At 38.1% G+C, this 18900-nt stretch overlaps 1 protein-coding gene across 1 annotated transcript in view; it reads left to right on the top strand.

Moving 5' to 3' along the window:
* Window positions 1-18900, top strand: part of PDE11A (phosphodiesterase 11A) — a gene marked incomplete at both ends in the record, with an annotated part of 373297 nt that overhangs the window by 221296 nt on the left and 133101 nt on the right. The window contains one exon of the mRNA XM_080799405.1: window positions 16083-16133. Within this exon, the coding sequence (XP_080655531.1) occupies window positions 16083-16133 (51 nt within the window). The remainder of the gene's footprint in view (window positions 1-16082; window positions 16134-18900) is intronic.

The raw sequence follows: 18900 nt of genomic DNA on the forward strand, positions 1-18900 counted from the left end.
TGTCTTTTACAAAAGCGTTCTTTAATCAATATTTCTGTAATTAATAAAGGCAAAAATGAACCAGTATCTTTTATCTTCTCACTATGTAGGAAAATGAATTGTGTGTATTTACCTGCAGTTGCCTGGTTTTGTTTATGTATTATAGGATTTTATAGGATTTTAATTACATGATCATGAACAAATTGTTACATTTACACACTGCAGTTATTTTTTCAAAAGTACTACCCATATTTTTCAGTACTAATATAACTATATTTATAATACTTACTTAGACATAGATTTTGTTTTGGTACCCTAATTGTGTCCATCAAACCACCTCAAAACTTACTAGTTTTAAAATAGCAACTTTGTTATTTTTCACTAAAAAATATATCTTACATGTCACAAGTGCTAAAAGTGTTGCCCCATGCCTCTTCCCAGAGACACCCACCACCTCCCCAAAGATAACTACTGTTTTGTTTTTCTACCATAGATTAGTTTTACCCATTCTAGAATTTCACATAAATTAAATTATACAATATGAAATCTTTTGTTTAATGCTTCTTTCAACCAGCACAATGCATTTGAGAGTCACCCATATTGAGAATATATGTAAGTTTATTCCTTTCAACCAATGATTAGTATTTCATTGTGGAATTATACCACAATGTGTTTATCCATTCTCCCATTGATGGGTACACGGGCTATTTCTAATTTGGGGCTCTATGAATAAAACTGCATGAACATTTTTGTAAAAAAGTATTTTTATAAACATATGCTTTTATATCTCTTGATCTAATACCTAGTACTTGAATTACTCTATCAAAAGGTCAGTGTATATTTAGTTTTTTTTTTTAAGATTTATTTATTTATCTTAGAGAGAGAGAGACAGAAAGGAAGAGAGTACGAGTGAGGGGAAGGGCAGAGGGAGAGAATCCTCAAGCAGACTGCCACGCTGAGCATGGAACCCAACACAGGGCTCGATCTCACAACCCATGAGATCATGACTTGAGCCGAAAGCAAGAGTCAGACCCTAAACAGCTGAGTCACCCAGGCACCCTATGTATTAGTTTTATAAGAAAATGTCAGGTATGTTTTTCTTCTGGTGTGTAACTATGAAAGTTTTAGTTGTTTCACAATCTCATCAGTATTTGGTGCTATCATTGTTTATAATTCTAGCCCTTCGGTAAATATGCAGTGATATTTTATTGTGGTTTTAATTTTAAATATACAATATACAGCAATATAAATATACAATGTACAGCAATATAAATATACAAAATATACAACTAAAAACATTTTATATTTTTCTCATGTGTTTATTTACCACTTATATATCTTTTGTGAGCTCCCAAATTTCTGCCCACCTTTAATTGGATTGCTTGCCTTTGTATTACTGGATGGTAGGAGTTCTGTATATATCCTGGATACTGATCCTTGGTCCAATATATGTGTTGTAAATGTTTTCTTCAAATCTGTATCTTGCTTATTCACTTTCCCCATGGTGTCTTTTGATGAGCAGATGTTTTTAGTTTTGATGAAGCCTAATTTGTCATTTCTTTCAGTTTTAAGGTTATTGCTTTCTGTGATATAAGAAACCGTTACCTGCCCACAAATCAAGAATATATTCCCTATGTTTTCATCTAAAAGCTTTACGGTTTTAGCTTTTACATTTGGCTCTATGATCCATCTCAATAATTTTCGTACATGGTACCGGTTGAGGTTCATTTTATTATATGTCCCATTTATTAAAAAGTCCTTTTTTTCTCCATTGGATTACTTTGGCACTTTTGTTGAAAAACAAATGACTATATAAGTGTCAGTCCACTTCTGACCTCTCTATTCTTTTCTAATGATTTGTCAATCCTGAACTCTTGCATTAAAAAAAAAATCTTTATTAACTCCAATCAGGATATAAATTCTGCTATTATAATTTGGATTCCCTTGAAATTTTCCCATATTCTAACCAATCCCATTTGCATGTTGTTGACTCTGTATTCAATCCCTGGTAAGTATTTATTGAGTTATTGTGTGGTGGATACTGTTCTAGGTACTGAGGATTCAGCAGTGAGCAAACAAGTAATATTCCTATTCTCATGCACCTTGTAGTCTTTGGGAAAAGACAATCAGTAGATAAGTAAACAAATAAGCTAGCAAGATAAATTCATGATGATGTGTCATAAAGAAAACAAAGCAAGATGCTTTAATAAAGAGTAACTGGAAATATGTGCTATTGCAGATATGTCGGGGAGAAAGTGACAGTAGACATTTGTTATCTCATTCTTTGTTTTTTTTTTTTTTTTAATTTCATCCAGACCTATTTTACCTATATGGTTTTCTGCTCTAGCTTCTTGAATCTTATTGAAGACACTAAGCATAAGATTTTTGAAAGGCAATGGCCCTTGCATGAGATGCTATCAAAGGTATACTTTCTTTAAGCGTTCAGGATGAGGTCCCTTTTCCCTTGGACTTCAGTATTTCCCCACTAGCAAGGCTTTGTGGCTGGCCTTAGGCCTCTCTCATTGTCCACTTACATACTGTTGAATCACCCAAGAGGGCCAGAATGGAGCCCTTCAAAGCATGGGACCCAGGCTAGGTACTTGGACTGCCAGAGTTTCCAGCAATACAGACAAAGGCTGAGTACTTCGTGGTTCTAGTCCTCTTCTCCCTGAGCAGGGCTCTTCTTTCTAGATCCCTGTGCATTGTCTCCATAGATCTCAGTCTCCAATTCCACTGTCCTAGCCCAGCTACCATTCTCTCATCCATAGCCACTCTTGTCCACCTCCAATCCATCCTCTACACAGCAACCAGGGTCAAATTCTACATGTAATGGGGATCCCTCTATATAAGTTCAAGAACAGGCATAACTACATCAATAACAAGGGAATGACTGCCTCAAAAGTTGGAGGGGTGGTCACCTCTGGGATCAGGTTTAATTGAGAAGGGGCTTCCATGATCACAGTGATGGGAAAGCTAACCAGATCATGTCAGCCTAAAAACCCTCAGTGTCTTCCTATTGACTGTAATAAAATCCTTTATTAGCCCAGAAGGCCCTGGATGGCCTATACTCTGCCCAGCACCTCTACCTCATCTCAGGCCACCTCTGCCTCACTCATATTATCCTTAGAAGCAACTTCGCCTTCTGCCCAAAATATCTTCCCTCCACCCCTTGGTCTGGCTAGTTCCTTTTTATTTTTCAGATCTTACCTTAAATACCATCTCAGCAAGGCCTTCTCTTACAACTTTCCTTCCACGCCCCACACTTGGCCCACCCCCATTCTCATTCAGCATTTTGCTAATTGACTCTGTAGCAATTATTTCAATGCATATGTTTGCCTGCTTAGTACACTCTCTACTGCTGAAACAGAAGTTCCATTAAGACAGGGACCATGTGCACAGTGCTTGGCACAAATTAAGTCCTCAGTAGTTGCTCCTTGGTTGGATGGATGGCTCATGATCTAGATACCCAACTGAGATAATGCTGTTTCCTGACTTTCTCAAATGTCATCTGATCTCTATGGCCACCAACTTTAGGTTAGACAGATTAAAAATTGCCCTTTTTAGTCTTACTTTTGGACTTCCCTTCCTTCATGGCAACCAGCCCTCCCTGTGGGTGACAGTGGCTCAAAGTAGGCCTTGTCCCTCCTTATTCCTTTCACTCCAAAAGGGGCTCCCAGCAAAACCAAGCTGCATCAAACATAAAATTCTCCATGCTTCCTGCATAACCACTGCAAATAAGCAATATTTCTTTCTCCCAAATCAACAACCACAGCAGCCTTGTTGATCATGCAAAATCCATGAGGGAAGAGGTATAGAAAATAAATATATAAATACTCAATAACGGGCTGCTTAGAAGTATGCCAGTAAGTGAAATCAGACTACTAATAGTTCCAGATATGTAAATTATAGATTTGAAAAGCCATTGGCACATATTACAGTCATTTTAGACACAGTAATAACCATTCCAAGTTGCTCAGTTAGGCCAGAAAAATGTTACGTTCTCCTCTGTTTGAATTAACAAACAAGAAAAACAAGTAAGCAAGGAGTTCACTAGAAAAGCATTTATGAAACATTACATATAATAACATACATGATTAAGAAAAACAGCCTCACACTAAAACAAAATGTGGGGAATAATGCAATTGTAGGAAAGGAACACTTATTTTGAAGGAGTTATAAATTATAGTCCTTTATGTGTTTGTCTAGGATCATATTGAATCACACTAAGAATTAATCCAAAAGAAACCTTTTTCATTTAAGTGTTAATAGCTGAGATATTTAATGAGGGACTTACTAAAACTTTTATTACTTGGGAGAATTATTACCACATACAACTTTTTTGAAAGAAATAGTGTGTTTCTTTCACCCTAAGGACATTGAAATGATTGACATTAATAACTAAGCAATTCCTTAAAGTTATGTAACAGAAAAAAGCCAATCATAATCCTTCACTTATAAATAATTCTCTTCTATAGGTATCAGAAGATGTTTAGTCAAATCAACAATGTTTAATGAGCATATACTACATGTACTATACATGCTAAATATAAAGGATATTTAATGAGCATATACTGTAATCCCACTTATTTGGAGATCCTGCCTACCAAACATAACTCTTTGAAACTCAGAAGAGAATCAGGAAATAAATGAAAGTCGAATAACACCACAAAATTCCTATACTAGAATTCATACATTGGACACATCTGCTCCGATTTCAAACACAGTTCTAACACAACTTGCTATATGTTTGCCTAATCCGTTGTGATATTCATTAGGCTCACGAGCAAATATTTCTGATTCTGTCCCTTTTGAGCTTATGGTATGGTTACACTTTTGCACTCCCTTGAAGTTAAATGGAGCCATGGGCCTTGCACTGGCCAGTGAAATTTGAATGGAAAATGCAGATATCTCCCCCCTTTTACTGAAGAGAGAACTGAGCCTCACATGGGGTGAGCCATTAGGCTAAAGTTACTGGGCTTGTGAAGCCAGGATTATGAGGTCGGTCAGTCTGACTCCAAAAGCCCCTCTGCTCAACTGCCAAGCTATACTGCTTCCCACTGTCACTGTACTATGGTGACAAATTAAGAAAACAACACTTCACTAAATGAAAGGAAATGGCCTGCCTTTAGAATTGCTGTAAATAATCCATAAATCAATTAATCCACACAAGCAAAATCAAGTACTACTATTGACCCCTTTAAATAAGGAAAGAATAAGGTCATACTATAAGCCAGTGGCAATTCAAGGATGAATTCTGATTTCTGTGCTCAGAAATGTTGTAGAGTTGACTTATGTGATGACATGATTTTAAACAGGATTTTGACCCAATTGCTTTTATAAGCCAAATTGAAACTAATTTCACTTATTTTATATTTCCATTTTCAACATAATTAAGAAATGAAATCTAGTTACAGGAAGTAGAATTAGTAAAATAAAGCTAAGGAAACATTTCAAATAAAGAAGCTATTCAGATCACACTGGGATTTGGGAGAAGGTCCAGACGAACTTTATCTCTTTCCTCTCTACTCACTCCAACATCCAGCCAGTAAGTTCCACTCTGATTTCTAGGCATTTTTAACCTGGAATCCATGGGTGAGATTTAGACCAGTGGTTCTCAAGGTGTGGTTCCCAGACCAGCAGCATCAGCATCACCTAGGAACTTGTTAAAAATACAAATACTCTGGCTTCCCTCCAGACCTGTTGACTTGGGAACTCTAAAGGCAGGGCCCAGACATCTGTGCTCTGGTGCACACTAAAGTTTGAGAACCACTGAGCCAGTGAATGACTTAAAGTGTGTATGAGAACTTCCGATGTATAACAATATGGGTGAAATATTCTCTAACTATAGGTACCAGCATTTTATGGGAAAATCCTTGGCAAGCCCTCTTGGGGGTAGTAGAGATATGATGGAATAGGTTTTAACTGCCTCCAACAACCAAAGGGCATAGAAGACATTCTGTGTGAAAAGGAGAGAGAATTTTGTTATTTTACATCTGAAATAGAGGGAGAAGGGAGAAAAGGTGAAAGGGAAGAATACACTGGAGAGTAGCCAGAAAAATGAGGAGAGGCTGCAACTTATGAGATTAAGGTTCAGTGAAATTCCCGTTGGTGTAAGGAATCAAGAGGCATTTTGAGAATGGTGAGGCTGGCATTTGATTTGCAATGATGTAACCCCGTCACTTGTTTTTCACAAAAAGGGTTGGGGGGAGAGAGAGATAGAGAGGAGAGGAGGAGGAAAGGAAGAGAGAGAAAGAAAGGAGGAGGGAGGGAGAGAGAGAAGGAAAGGGGAAAGAACAAAAAGAAAACCATCTTGATCTACTGAACTCATGAATGCTTGATGTGAGTGGACCCTTTTATGAAAATTTAAGAAGGAGTTGAATTTCACATCTATGTACAATGGATGCAGCATAAAAATACATGGGAACTTGAAGGCCAAGTCAGAATATGAACCTGCCAAGAACTTGCAGATACTTTGAAAAAGGCTTTGAATTTCCATAGGATTGCATGGTTTTAGGGGTTCAAGCCCATCTTACCTAAGTTTTGAAAGACAAGCTTTAGTTGACAGTTGGAATACATTACATAAATTATGGGTGACATGGAGTGGCAAGTCCCAGTTGAAGACTGATGTTGTTTTGCTTATTTAATGCTCCTTATCCACTCTCCTAAACTCGAGTAGCTTAAAACACTCAACATTTTGCTTATGATCGTATGGATCAAGAATTCCAAAAGGGCTGGAATAGATGGTTCATCCCAGATCCACGTGGTATCAGGTGGGTGATTGGGGCTGGAAGATGTATTTCAGGATGGCTTCTTCACTCACTCACATGTGTGGCTTCATAGTGCTCTGTGGCTTCTTTCTCCTTGCACTTGGCCTTCCATCCCTCAGGCTTCTTCATGTGGCAGAGCATCTCACGGGGTAAACAGCCATTATACACAGTGGTTCAGGGCTACAAGAGAGAATGTTTCATGAGCTAGGCAATAGAAGCTTCCAGTCACTTAAAGCCAGGGCCCAGTACAACTAGCACAGCATCACTATTATATATTATGTTATTAGTGAATAGTTACAAACCCTACCTGGAGTCAAGAGGAGAGGACATAGACTCCACTTCTCTTGAGAAAAATAGCAAAGGATGTGTGGCCTTCTTCATCTCTGTGGATAATAATTTGCATGTAGTTGCAGAATACCTGTTGAGTTTCAGGATTTATGCAATACAAAATATGTTATCCCCTGGGAAGTGTCCTGTACCAATATTTATGAACTTACAGGCAAAGGGTAAAAGATAGTATGAGTAACTACCAAATGAATGTCAGTGTTGTCATTGTATCCTGGCTAATAGGTAGTATTTATAATTATGAAAGTATTTTAGAGTCTTGCTTTTTAAGACTAGGCTGAAATTTGGAGAGTTGTTACCAATATTATCATTTTAATTTGATAATGACATCAAATAATCAGGTTAAACCTTTGCTTTGGGTGAATAAATGATGAAGACACAATTCATCCCAAGCTGAGGGCTCTCTCAAACCAATGGATGAAACAAATGCAAAAATGGCACATCTATTCTGTCAAGAAGATTCATTAATAGAATCCAGTGAAGATGAGCAGTTCTCACACTGACTTAAAAGTCTAAACTTCTAATATGGGGACATCATTGTCAAGGTAGATTTCAGAACACCAAGCTCTTTGAAAAACTTCTATTCACATCTCACTGAACACAATTTGGTGGGCGCTTTTATATTCTTTCTGTTTCTATATAAACCAAGAGGCTTGTTACATCAAAACTAAGATGATTCTTTTAAGCGCCCACTAAGATGGACCCAGTAGGAACTTGACACTTTCTTGCAACCACAGTTTCTTATACTCTATACTAATTTGTCCTACTGGTCAAGTGGAGAGCTTTTAGACTCTTACATGAGAAAGTTACTGTTTCTTATATTCCAGAGGGCCAGCAGTGGCTACAGAGCTAATAGGCTTATTATCAGTACAAATGATACCTAATACAAAATGAAATTGAAAACCAAAATTACATCCACGTTTTAGGTATAAACCTAATCATTTAAATTTAGACATCTGTGATTTTCTCAAAATTTATCTTTGCAGCTCTTTCATCCAGAGAGCCTTGGAGAAAAAAAATACATTGTATGTTAATTTTAAAAAGAGAGAGCGCCTTGGACTGAATGAGTTTGATCCAGAGTCTCATTTCTTATATTCTGATTGCACATATGTAGCACAAATGCCACCACTCTTCCTGCCCAACTCCTACTGAAGATATCAGTAATCAGTCACAGTGCACAGTGCTGGGCTCCTCCCTAAGTCTCAACAACCATTTTCAGCACAGTGGCTCATACGACTCCCAGCAGTCAAATAAAATTGAGGCCCCAAGTAAAATTTAATTGGCAGGAGGGGGAAGGGAAGCCCCAAATGTCTGTTACAATGGCTTGCACATAGTAGGCCCCACCTAAATATGTGTTGATAGGAACTACATATGTGGTCCTTCTTTCTTGCATGTAGTGGTTAAAAAGCAGATCTTAAAGTCCAGCTGACAATTGGTTATTTATTACCCCAGATTCAGCAGGTATCTTCATTCTACTTTAAATCCAAAAAGCTCAAATCTGTTTTGAATTTTTTTAAATATTTGTTTATAACAGGGGCGCCTGCATGGCTCAGTTGGTTGAGCTTCTGACTCTGGATTTCCACTCAGGTCATGATCTCAGGGTCCTGGGATGGAGACCCAGATAGGGCTCCCCATTCAGCATGGAATCCGCTTGTGTCTCTCTCCCTCTGCTCATCCTCTCTCTCTCTCAAATAAATAAATAAATCTTTAAAATATATATATATATATATTTTAGGGGCGTCTGGGTGGTTCAGTTGGTTAAGCATCTGACTCTTGGTTTTCACTCGGTTCCTGATCTTCCCGTTGTGAGTTCAAGTCCCATGTTGGGCTCCACGCTGGACATGGAGCCTACTTAAAAAAAATAAATTAAATAAAATACAAAATAAAAAAAATATATTTTTTAATGGCAGATACATTCTGAAGGTCATGGTAACATATCACATAGCAGACGCAGGTTTCTGAAGTCCCTTTGTGAACATTCCATTCCATTAAAAAGCAAGCAGTTTCTCAGTTTCTACTTAAGTAGTAGAAACTACTTAAGTTTCTACTTAATGGTAGAAACTGATGATCTCTGTTTCTACGCCTTCATTCCGTGGAAGTATCTGCGAAGCTTGTCATCCTTTTGTTAAGAAATCCTTGAGTATGGTTCCTCATTGAGATGACACTTCCGTTAGGTCATTCCAAGTAAATGGGAGTTCTTTTCCTTATGGTCGTCATCATCCTTGGCTGGAGGCCTATGGCTGCTAGCAAATCTTCCTTATTTATATGGAGCTCATCAACATAAATTATTTGGGACTTTACTTTGGATTGGCTTAACTTAACTCAAATATGTTTAGTTTCTAAATGCCACCACGTGCCACTTTTGCCACCAGAGCCATAAACGCTTCAGTAAATATTTATGCTGTGCCTTGCTGCCCGAGACAGCCAGTCTGGGGCCTCAGCGAGGGCTGTGTTCCTCCTCCCTGTTAAATAGTTCTTTATAGCTGTGCTTCTCTCGGCCAGTATCTGTAATGGTCCATTTCTCATTTTAGGAGCAAATGACTGCCCAGATCTACAATAAATTAACATTCAAAACTATTGATGTGGGAGATTTGCTGTCAGCTACTCAAGGGCAGTTCCTGGGAATTCAAGGCGAGCATTGGCTCTGGTCTTGAAGCGCGTTTGACAGAGGGCAAGGCTTGGTCGTGTTTCGTAGTTCGGTTCATTGTTTTTCTTTTGAAATGTAGTTAATTGTGTTTCCCCACTGTAGAAGCTCCACACAAAAACATGAGTTCTTTACACTCTTGTTCATGGGTCTGATGGTTGCTTTATCTTGCTTTTCCTGCATTTTTTGTTTTGATAAGAGCAAGTTCAATCCAAAAGCTAATTGTAGTTTGTAGGGTTTTGCAAATAGTAACTTATTTTTGAAGCTATTAAGATTTCTCAAGTTAGAGTTCACCAACAAAACTGAGTCACTAGTTTTTACTTGACAAATTTTCTAATTTAATACAAACACACAAGATAAAACCATCTGGGATAGAAATTTTCTTGTGAAAGTTTAATATTTGTCAAGTGTTCTGTGGATCAGTTTTGTACATAAGCTTTATACAAATTTATTTAGCTGTCAAAAAAATTGACAAGTGAGTTTGTTATGGCTAAACTCATAACCTAACAATGTTCGTCATAGAGAAAATATTTATATAATTAAGATTTGCAAAAGCTTCTTTCTTAAAACTATTACAATGCATTCATAGTAAAGCATTTTTACTAGACCAAAGATATAACCACTCAAAAACCGATACCTAGATTCTTGACATGAAATATACAGTTGATGGAATTCTTATAAAATTAATAGAGTCTGGACTCATGGAGGAAGTGTTCACTTATCCAAGAGGGTCTGACAATAGTAGTTAAAAAAACATAATTCTTGGGGTGTCTGTGTGGCCCAGTTGGTTAAGTGGCCAACTCTTGATTTTCGCTCAGGTTGTGATCTCAGGGTCGTGTGATCCATCCCCACCTCCAGCTAGGAGCTTAGTGCAAGTCTGTTTAGATTCTCTTTCCCACCCCTTCGTCCCCAGGCCCCTGCATGTGCTCACTCTCTCTCTCTCTCTCTCAAATAAATAAATAATCATATATATATATATATATATATATATATATATATATATATATGATTCTTCATTTGCAACAACATGGATGGACCTCAACAGTACTGTGCTAAGTGAAAGAAGTCAGACAGAGAAAGACAAATCCCATGTGATTTCACTTACATGTGGAATATAAAAAAAGGCAAAACAAAACAAATGAGCAAAAAACCAAACGCTTTCTTAAATATTGAGAACAAACCGGTGGTTACCAGTAGGAAAGGAGTAAGAGGGTAGACAAAATAGGTGAAGGGATTAGGAGGTACAAACTTCCAGTTATAAAATTAAAAAGTCACAGAAATGAGAAGTATAGTATAAGGAATATAGTCAATAATATTATAATAACATTGTATGGTAACTATACTTATTGTGGTGAGCATTGAGTAATGTGTAGAATTGTTGAATCAATATGTTGCACACCTGAAACTAATATAACATGTCAATTATACTTGAATAATCTTTTTTTTTTTAAAGAAAAACCTCCAGGCCATGTCTATTTATCTATCTATCTACCTATAAATATATATATTATTCTTTAAGTTTGATTCTCAACTATAGAAATTTGCCTGATCTTTAGCCATTAGCTGTGCCATATGGTGTCATATATATATATATATATATATATATGTATGAATCTCTTTTGAATATTTTGAATATTTGTTATGCTAAAAGTAATCAGGAATTACTTTTGTTTTATTTCCTTCAATGGCATCCATCCATAGATTTGTCACAAGATCTTAGATTAATGGGGTTATTTGGCACTGCTAAAAATATTCCAGACTCAAGGCATTTGATAGATTTGCCAAATAAAATGCTGGGGGAAAAAAGTCACTGGGAGATATTGTGGGGTGAGGGTGGGGGCAGAACATGAATGTTCTGGGATGTGGCTTCGAGTTTTCCATATTTGTTTCTAGCCTTTTTAATTTGGAGAGAGTAGAAGTAGGGTTTCTAGGTAAAAACACAAGACGCCTAGTTAAATTTGAATTTCAGATCAATAACAATATTTTTAGTAACAGTATGTCCCCAATTTTGCAAATATTGATTGTTGATCTGAAATTCAAATTTAACTGGGTAATCCTGTATTTTTATTTACTAAATCTGGCAACCCTACCTACATGGCTGTTTATGCTCTAAGACATATTATGATTTCACTGAGGAAAAGATAGCCATTAAGGCCACTCATAATATAAGCAATGAAGCATTATGGGAAATGGAGAGCTTCTTTTAAGATCATTTTATTTTTTACCCCTTGATTCACCAAGTATCTACTGAGTACCAACTAAGTATCAGGCACACTCCTAGGGACAGTCTATCCATGGGGGACCCAAACCAGACCTGATCCTTTTGAGTGCTTACAGTATAGTGGGGGAAGCAGGTGATGAACAAGCTAACTAATTACGCCAACTGTGGTAAAGTGGTGTGAAGTGGACAAAAGTCTTTCTCTGCAATAATTGTCTGCTTCACTGATTCAAATAGTTTCAATTAAGTGGAGTTAATGGCTCCTTTTTTTTTTTTTAAATGATAAAGTTTGTGGGCAAATATGATTTAAACAAGGTGAGTGGGTGTTGTGCCTTGAATACTACAAGCCTGGCTAAGCACCATCTGGTGGTAGAGATTTTGAATTTCAGCTTGAATTTTTGTGGAATTTTCTTTTTTAAAGTAAAGATAAATTTTGAAGATTAAATCTGCAAAGAGAGACTTGTAAGTTGTAAGAAATTTTAATAAAATGACATCCAAATTAAAGTTACTAGAGTAAAACTGAACTAAAAGAACAAAATCCATTCAGTTATTTTTGCATTGAAAATATCTATGAATACTTATGATCCAATGAAAATAATAATAGGATGACACAATACTCTACCAAATACTTATATGACAGAAATGTAATTGAATATTAATACAAGAGCTGTAAGTTGATTATTTGTGTGCCAACCATTTGACACGGATTATCCCATGTAACCTTCCTAAGAACTGAGTGAGGTACAGGACCACACCACAGAAACTTCCCCATTAGAAAATATCTTGGTTTTTAATAACCAAACCTCATAGAACATATTTCTTTCTCAATACAACATTTTTTAAAGACTTTATTTATTTATTTGACAGAGGGAGAGGAAGAGCACAAGCATGGGGAGCACGAGAGGGAGAAGCAGGCTCCCCACCAAGCAGGGAGCCCGATGTGGGCCTCGGTCTCAGGACCATGAGATCATGACCTGAGCCGAAGGCAGATGCTTAACAACTGAGCCACCCAGGCACCCCCTCAATACATTTTTGTGCCTTTGTTTATATTGGGAAAAAATATATTCCCCAAAACTCTGTCATTTTTTTAAACAAAATGAGGTGTGGGAAAAATTTTGATCTACATTGCAGATAGACTTGGTCTAACGTCCAAATCATGTATAGACAGACATGTTGGGAACCACACAGAATTTAACAATGAGGCTGTGCATCTCGGTTGTCCCTGCTGCTGAGAAAGACGACTCCTCCTGCTGTGTCACCACAGGCTGCTATTATTTAGCTCTTGTTTTTGCTTCATGGTATCTGACAATGTGTCCCCTCCCAAAGATGAGAAAGTGTTGAGAAAACTATGGGAAAAGAAGCGAGTGATCAAAGTGCTGACAATGGGAGAGAAAATTCTACTGAATAGAGAGCAATGTTTGATTAAGACGTTTTGGTTATTATCAGAAGATAAATACTTGAAGCAATTATAATCTAACATTTTTTTTGTTTCATACATACAGATTCATTTTACTGTGTTTTCATTAAGTTTTAGGAAGCCCCTGTAGCTTTTATCATGTATTTTCAATGAAAAATAATGGAAAACAGGCTCCCTGTGGTTGTTTTCAGGTGGAACCTGATTTTCAAGAATAGATTACTGGTGTTAAGCAGGAGATACCCGGGATCAAGTCCCACATTGGGCTCCCTGCTCAGTGGGGAGTCTGCTTCTCCCTCTACCCCTCTCCCCTGCACATGATCCCTCTTTCTCTCTCAATAAATAAATAAAATCTTTTAAAAAAAAGAATGGGATTGGTAGCATAAAACATATAACGTGTATAAAGTGTGTGTGTGTGTGTGTGTGTGTGTGTGTGTGTGTGTGTGTATGCCTTGTAACATACCAACACTGACTTAAGCAAATGTGTGTTTATTTGTCTTACATAACAAAAGGCTGAGGCAGGGCAGTCCAGGGCCAGACTCATTTCTCTCTCCCATTCTGCTCTACTACCCATTACAAGGCATCACTCACACTCATAGTGGTCACCTGACAGACACCAGATTTTGCTGCACCCCAAGCCTTGCAGCTGTTTTTCAGAGAAGAAAAAGGAAAGAGGCAGCCAGCCCCAGCCTTCCCATTTGTATTTCACATTCCCACTCCACACAACTGTCCTAGCTGCAAGGAGCCATGAATTCAAGCCTCTGAATCCTAAGTTACAATGAGCTTATTACCACAGAGCTTGAGGTCCTGCTGACCTGAGGCACCATCCGCTGTGGTTTGGCTGTGCTATGCTCTTCATTTTGGGACCTTGGCTGAGGGAGCAGCCCTTCTGGGGCCCACATGCTTCCCACCATGGAAGGGAGCAGGAGATGGCAGAACCATGTGATGGCTCTTACGGACTGCTCAAAAACAGTATCTGTCACTTTTCCCCACAAGGCATTGGCTAAAGCTAGTCATATATTAAGGCTGTCAGGAGGACAGAGAAATATAATCCTCTTACAAAAAACCATCACAGATGCTTGGGCATATCAATATAATCTTTCCTATGTGATAAAAGCAAGCTAGTGAGACTAGACCGGAAATGGAAGTTGAGTCAGCTGTCTGTAGTGTCTGCCACAGTTCACACACACACACATACACACACGCACGCACGCGCGCGTGCATGTACACACCATCCACAACCTTTTTATTTATTTATGTTCCAGAGCATTCCACAGAGCAAGTATTCATGTCCTTTGGGAACTGTGGTCTTGAGCCACATCATGTCCCTTTGACAAAATAACTACCTATAAAAACATCCTGACTTAAAATACTTAGCCTTGGGCACCTGGGTGGCTCAGTGGGTTAAAGCCTCTGCCTTCGGCTCAGGTCATGATCCCAGGGTCCTGGGATCGAGCCCCACATCGTGCTCTCTGCTCAGCGGGGAGCCTGCTTCCCTTCCTCTCTCTCTGCCTGCCTCTCTGCCTACATGCAATCTCTGTCTGTCAAATAAATAAATTAAATCTTAAAAAAAAAAAAAAAAAACTTAGCCTTTAGTGGGGACTACAGTACCATTCAGCATTATAGTAGATTCCTTTCCAATTGCAATCTGTGTCACAGTTATTGGAAATTTTGTGTACATTAAAATCCACTATTGAAGACGGTCTCTTCAGTAAATGGTATTGGGAAAACTGGACAGCTACACACAAAAGAGTGAAACTGGACCGTTGTTTTACACCATTTACAAAAAAAAATTCAAATTGGATTAAAGATTTGAATGTAAGAACTGAAGCCATAAAACTCCTAGACGAAAACATAGGCAGAGAAGCTTTTTGACATCAGTCTTAGCAATATTTTTTTGGACCAGTCTCCTCAGGTAAGGCCAACAAAAGCTAAAATAAACAAATGGGACTACGTCCAGCTAGAAAGCTTCTGCACAGCAAAGGAAACCATTGACAAAACAAAAAGGCTGCCTACTGAATGGAAGAAGATCTTTGCGAATCAAACATCTGATACGTGTAATCTAAAAACAAAACAAAAGAACAAATGAAACAGGGGCGCCTGGGTGGCTCAGCCTGTGAAGTGTCTGCCTTCCGCTCAGGTCATGAACCCGGAGTCCCCGGATGGAGCCCGGCATCTGGCTCCCTGCTCAGTGGGGAGTCTGCTTCTCCCTCTGCCCTGTCCCCAACTCTCTCTCTCTCTTTCTCTCTCTCAAATAAATAAATAAGATGTTAAAAAAAAAAAAAGAACAAATGAAACAAAACAGAAACAGACTCATAGAAACAAGAAACAAACTTCTGGTCACCCAAAAGGGGAAGAGTTGGGTGGGGGGAGGTGCAGATGAAGAGATCCAAACTTCCAGTTAGAAAATAAATAAATCCTGGGATATAATGTACAGCATAAGAAATACAGTCAATAACATTATAATAATTTCATGGTGACAGATGGTAACTAGATTTATCATGGGCATCATTTTGTAATGCGTGAAAGTATCAGATCACTATGATGTATACCTGAAACTAATAGGATATGGTATGTCAATTATGCTTCAATTAAAAAAATCCACTATTGTCAAGGTGATATAATGAACTGTGTTTATTTATAAGCCAAGAGAATTTCAGAGAATAGTCATGTCTAGTTATTAAACGGTTTGTTTTCCCTTTTCTTCTGAATTAGGTGCTGTCATACCATGCAACATGTTCAAAAGCCGAAGTTGACAAGTTTAAGGTAAGGAAGCAAAGTGTGCCCTGCTAGTAAATAATGTTATGCTCCACACAGCATTCTGACCAGTTGTCACTTGCCTCTGTAGAATCATTCCTGCCCACTAGGTATTAGGGAAAAGAACTGAGCAAAGGTGTGTTTGAATATTTCAGTCTTAGAGGGGAAAAGGGACTTACATATAACTGAGTAGCCCCTTCAGGATCATTTAAATGATTCAGTATTATTTCTTTCCATTTGTTAAGTAAGTGTGATATTAGAAAAAAATCTGTGTAATATTATGAGAATCGGTATACCTGGCTTTAACATTCGTTTTTCCTCTGTTCATTTAAAATCTGTTTACTTTCATCTGTAAGAATAAGTGAAGAGATTAGGATAATACTAGCTAACATTTGCCAGCTGCTTACTATGGACCACAATACAAAGCATTTTACCTATATAATTCCTCGGAGTTTCATAATCCTGTGAAGTACATAGTCATACAGATGAGTCAATTGAGGCATGGAGATAGTAAGTAGACAGGCCAAGGTCAAATGATTGTAAGGGGTAGAGCCAGGCAATCTGGCCCTGGAGCTGGAGTTCCTAACCACCGTGTTCATTGCTGTTCAGTGGAACCTTCTTCCAACTCCAACTTACGGTAAGTCTGTGAATGAGTCTTACATATTCTTTATCTTTGTTTTTTTAAGGTTGTATTTGTAAGTAATCTCTACCACCAACAGGGGGCTCGAACTCACAACCCTGAGATCAAGAGTCACATGTTCCAACTGAGTCAGCCAGGCACCCTGGATATTCTTTTTCACCTTAGGCACCACCATTCTCGTAAAGGCAGCACCAGAATTCTTGTTCCTTGCCCTGCGTTTCTAACCAGTCATGGTCAGAATGTGAGAGTGTGGGAGACCTGAGTTTCCTCCCTTTTGAAAGCTTTGGTCTCTGCCTTTTTAAGTATTTATGGAGGTTCAGAATGATCAGCTTAGCAAACACAGCGTAAGAAAGATAGTGTTTGTATTGTGATATTTGTCTGTAATAACCCTTGGGTGATGGCTACTCTTCTAAGAGTTTCGTTTACATACAGATGCATTCATCTTCCCAGGGACAATGGTCCAGAGACCTTTGGACCTGATCCCTGCATCAGATCTTCAGAGTTGAGGCACACGAATAAAGAAAGGGGATAAGGGAAGACTCCAAACTCAGAGTGGGGATGAGGGGACTGCTCAGAAGGGCGGGGAGCAGCACACTGAGCGTGGGTGCAAGCCAAGGGATATGGCTCTTGGCTCAGTGAGAGGCTTAGGAAAAGAGCTGCAGTGGTGACCCAGACCAGGACGGACATGTTGCCAGCAAGAGGTGACAGCTGACAGCAGAAGGAGGAGATAGAACACCCCAAACTGTGGCAGTCAGGGCCTGTTGTTAGATAAACATCTTGTATATCAGCTAGAATGTGAATGTCATCCAGGGATCCCTTCTTGTATGTTGTGTTCACTGCTCTATCCCTACGGTTCTGGGAACATGGTGGTACTTAGTAAATATGTGTTGGATGGAGGAAGGAAGGAAGGAAGGAATCCATAAAGCATCAGTGTTGTGTAATTCAAAACAATTATTCATTAAGAATATGTTAAAACCATGGTTACCTATGATTATTTTTTGTATCTTCTATATATTTTATAAATATGTCCATGAAAACTAGGTACAGCTTTTATACTTTAATAAAGTTTAGTTACCTAGAAATCCGATTTAGGGAAATAACTTGCCACCAATATTTTACTGTTCTTACTGTTTTGTATGTTTACTGTTATTTTATTATCATCATTGCTAGAATAAGGAAAGGACCAGCAGGGAGAAAGACAGCAAGGCTTACAGTGGGACAGATACGACGATCTGTGGGACAGATATTTGATGGGATACGTACAGAGGCACAGCAGGTCAAAATCAATAGCTGTGTACCCCCTACACATACTGCCCTTTGTTCGGCTTTAATTCTTAATTCCATAGAGTAAGGAAAACACCGCTGTCTTGGAGTTTGCCATGCTTTTCTATTGTTAGCTGGCAAACATACTAAAAATATGAAGTATTTAAATTTGAGATCAAAGGGTTATTTCATCTTAAAATTATCAAGAATATTAACTTAACTGATTTATTCCAGATTTTATCCTGAAAGATATTGGTAAGTATCTTATTACAATGTAATTGAGATATAGTAGATAATTTCAACCTAATGGCTTTCTTTTTCCTGATATACAAAGTAAACAAAACATTACCATAATTGGTGGCTGATGTCTTATATCTACAGCAATAACATTAAAATGTAGTCAGCTTAAAATAATCCTGCACATAGACACTGAAAAGTATTTACTGAAATTTCACACTGGAGTGTGTGCAATGGCAGTTTCCTAACATTGTAGCTAAATAGCGGTAAATAAATGCTTTGTTTTGACCCAAACGTACAGATAAACCAAGCTTGCATTCGAATATATTGTAACCTCTGCTACTTACAATAATTTTTTAACAGAGATAGTAAAGAAAACAGAGAGAGATTTGAAATCTGTAATCAGAGTTATCCATAAAATTTCATCATTTCAGGAGGGCTGAGTCAATGTATTGGGTTATGTGCAGCTGGGACCAAGGTATTGATCAGTGATTCAGAGATGAAGTCAGGGTTTGGAAGGAAATACCATCCTCTGGTGCTGACAAGGACCCGGAGGTCAAATACACACATACATAGGCCAGACTCCGGTAGCAGCCCGAACTGTGCCACAGCTGGGATTCAGCAATGTTGAGAACA

Source organism: Martes martes, assembly GCF_963455335.1.
Source record: "Martes martes genome assembly, chromosome: 3".
In the NCBI taxonomy this organism is placed as follows: domain Eukaryota; kingdom Metazoa; phylum Chordata; class Mammalia; order Carnivora; family Mustelidae; genus Martes; species Martes martes.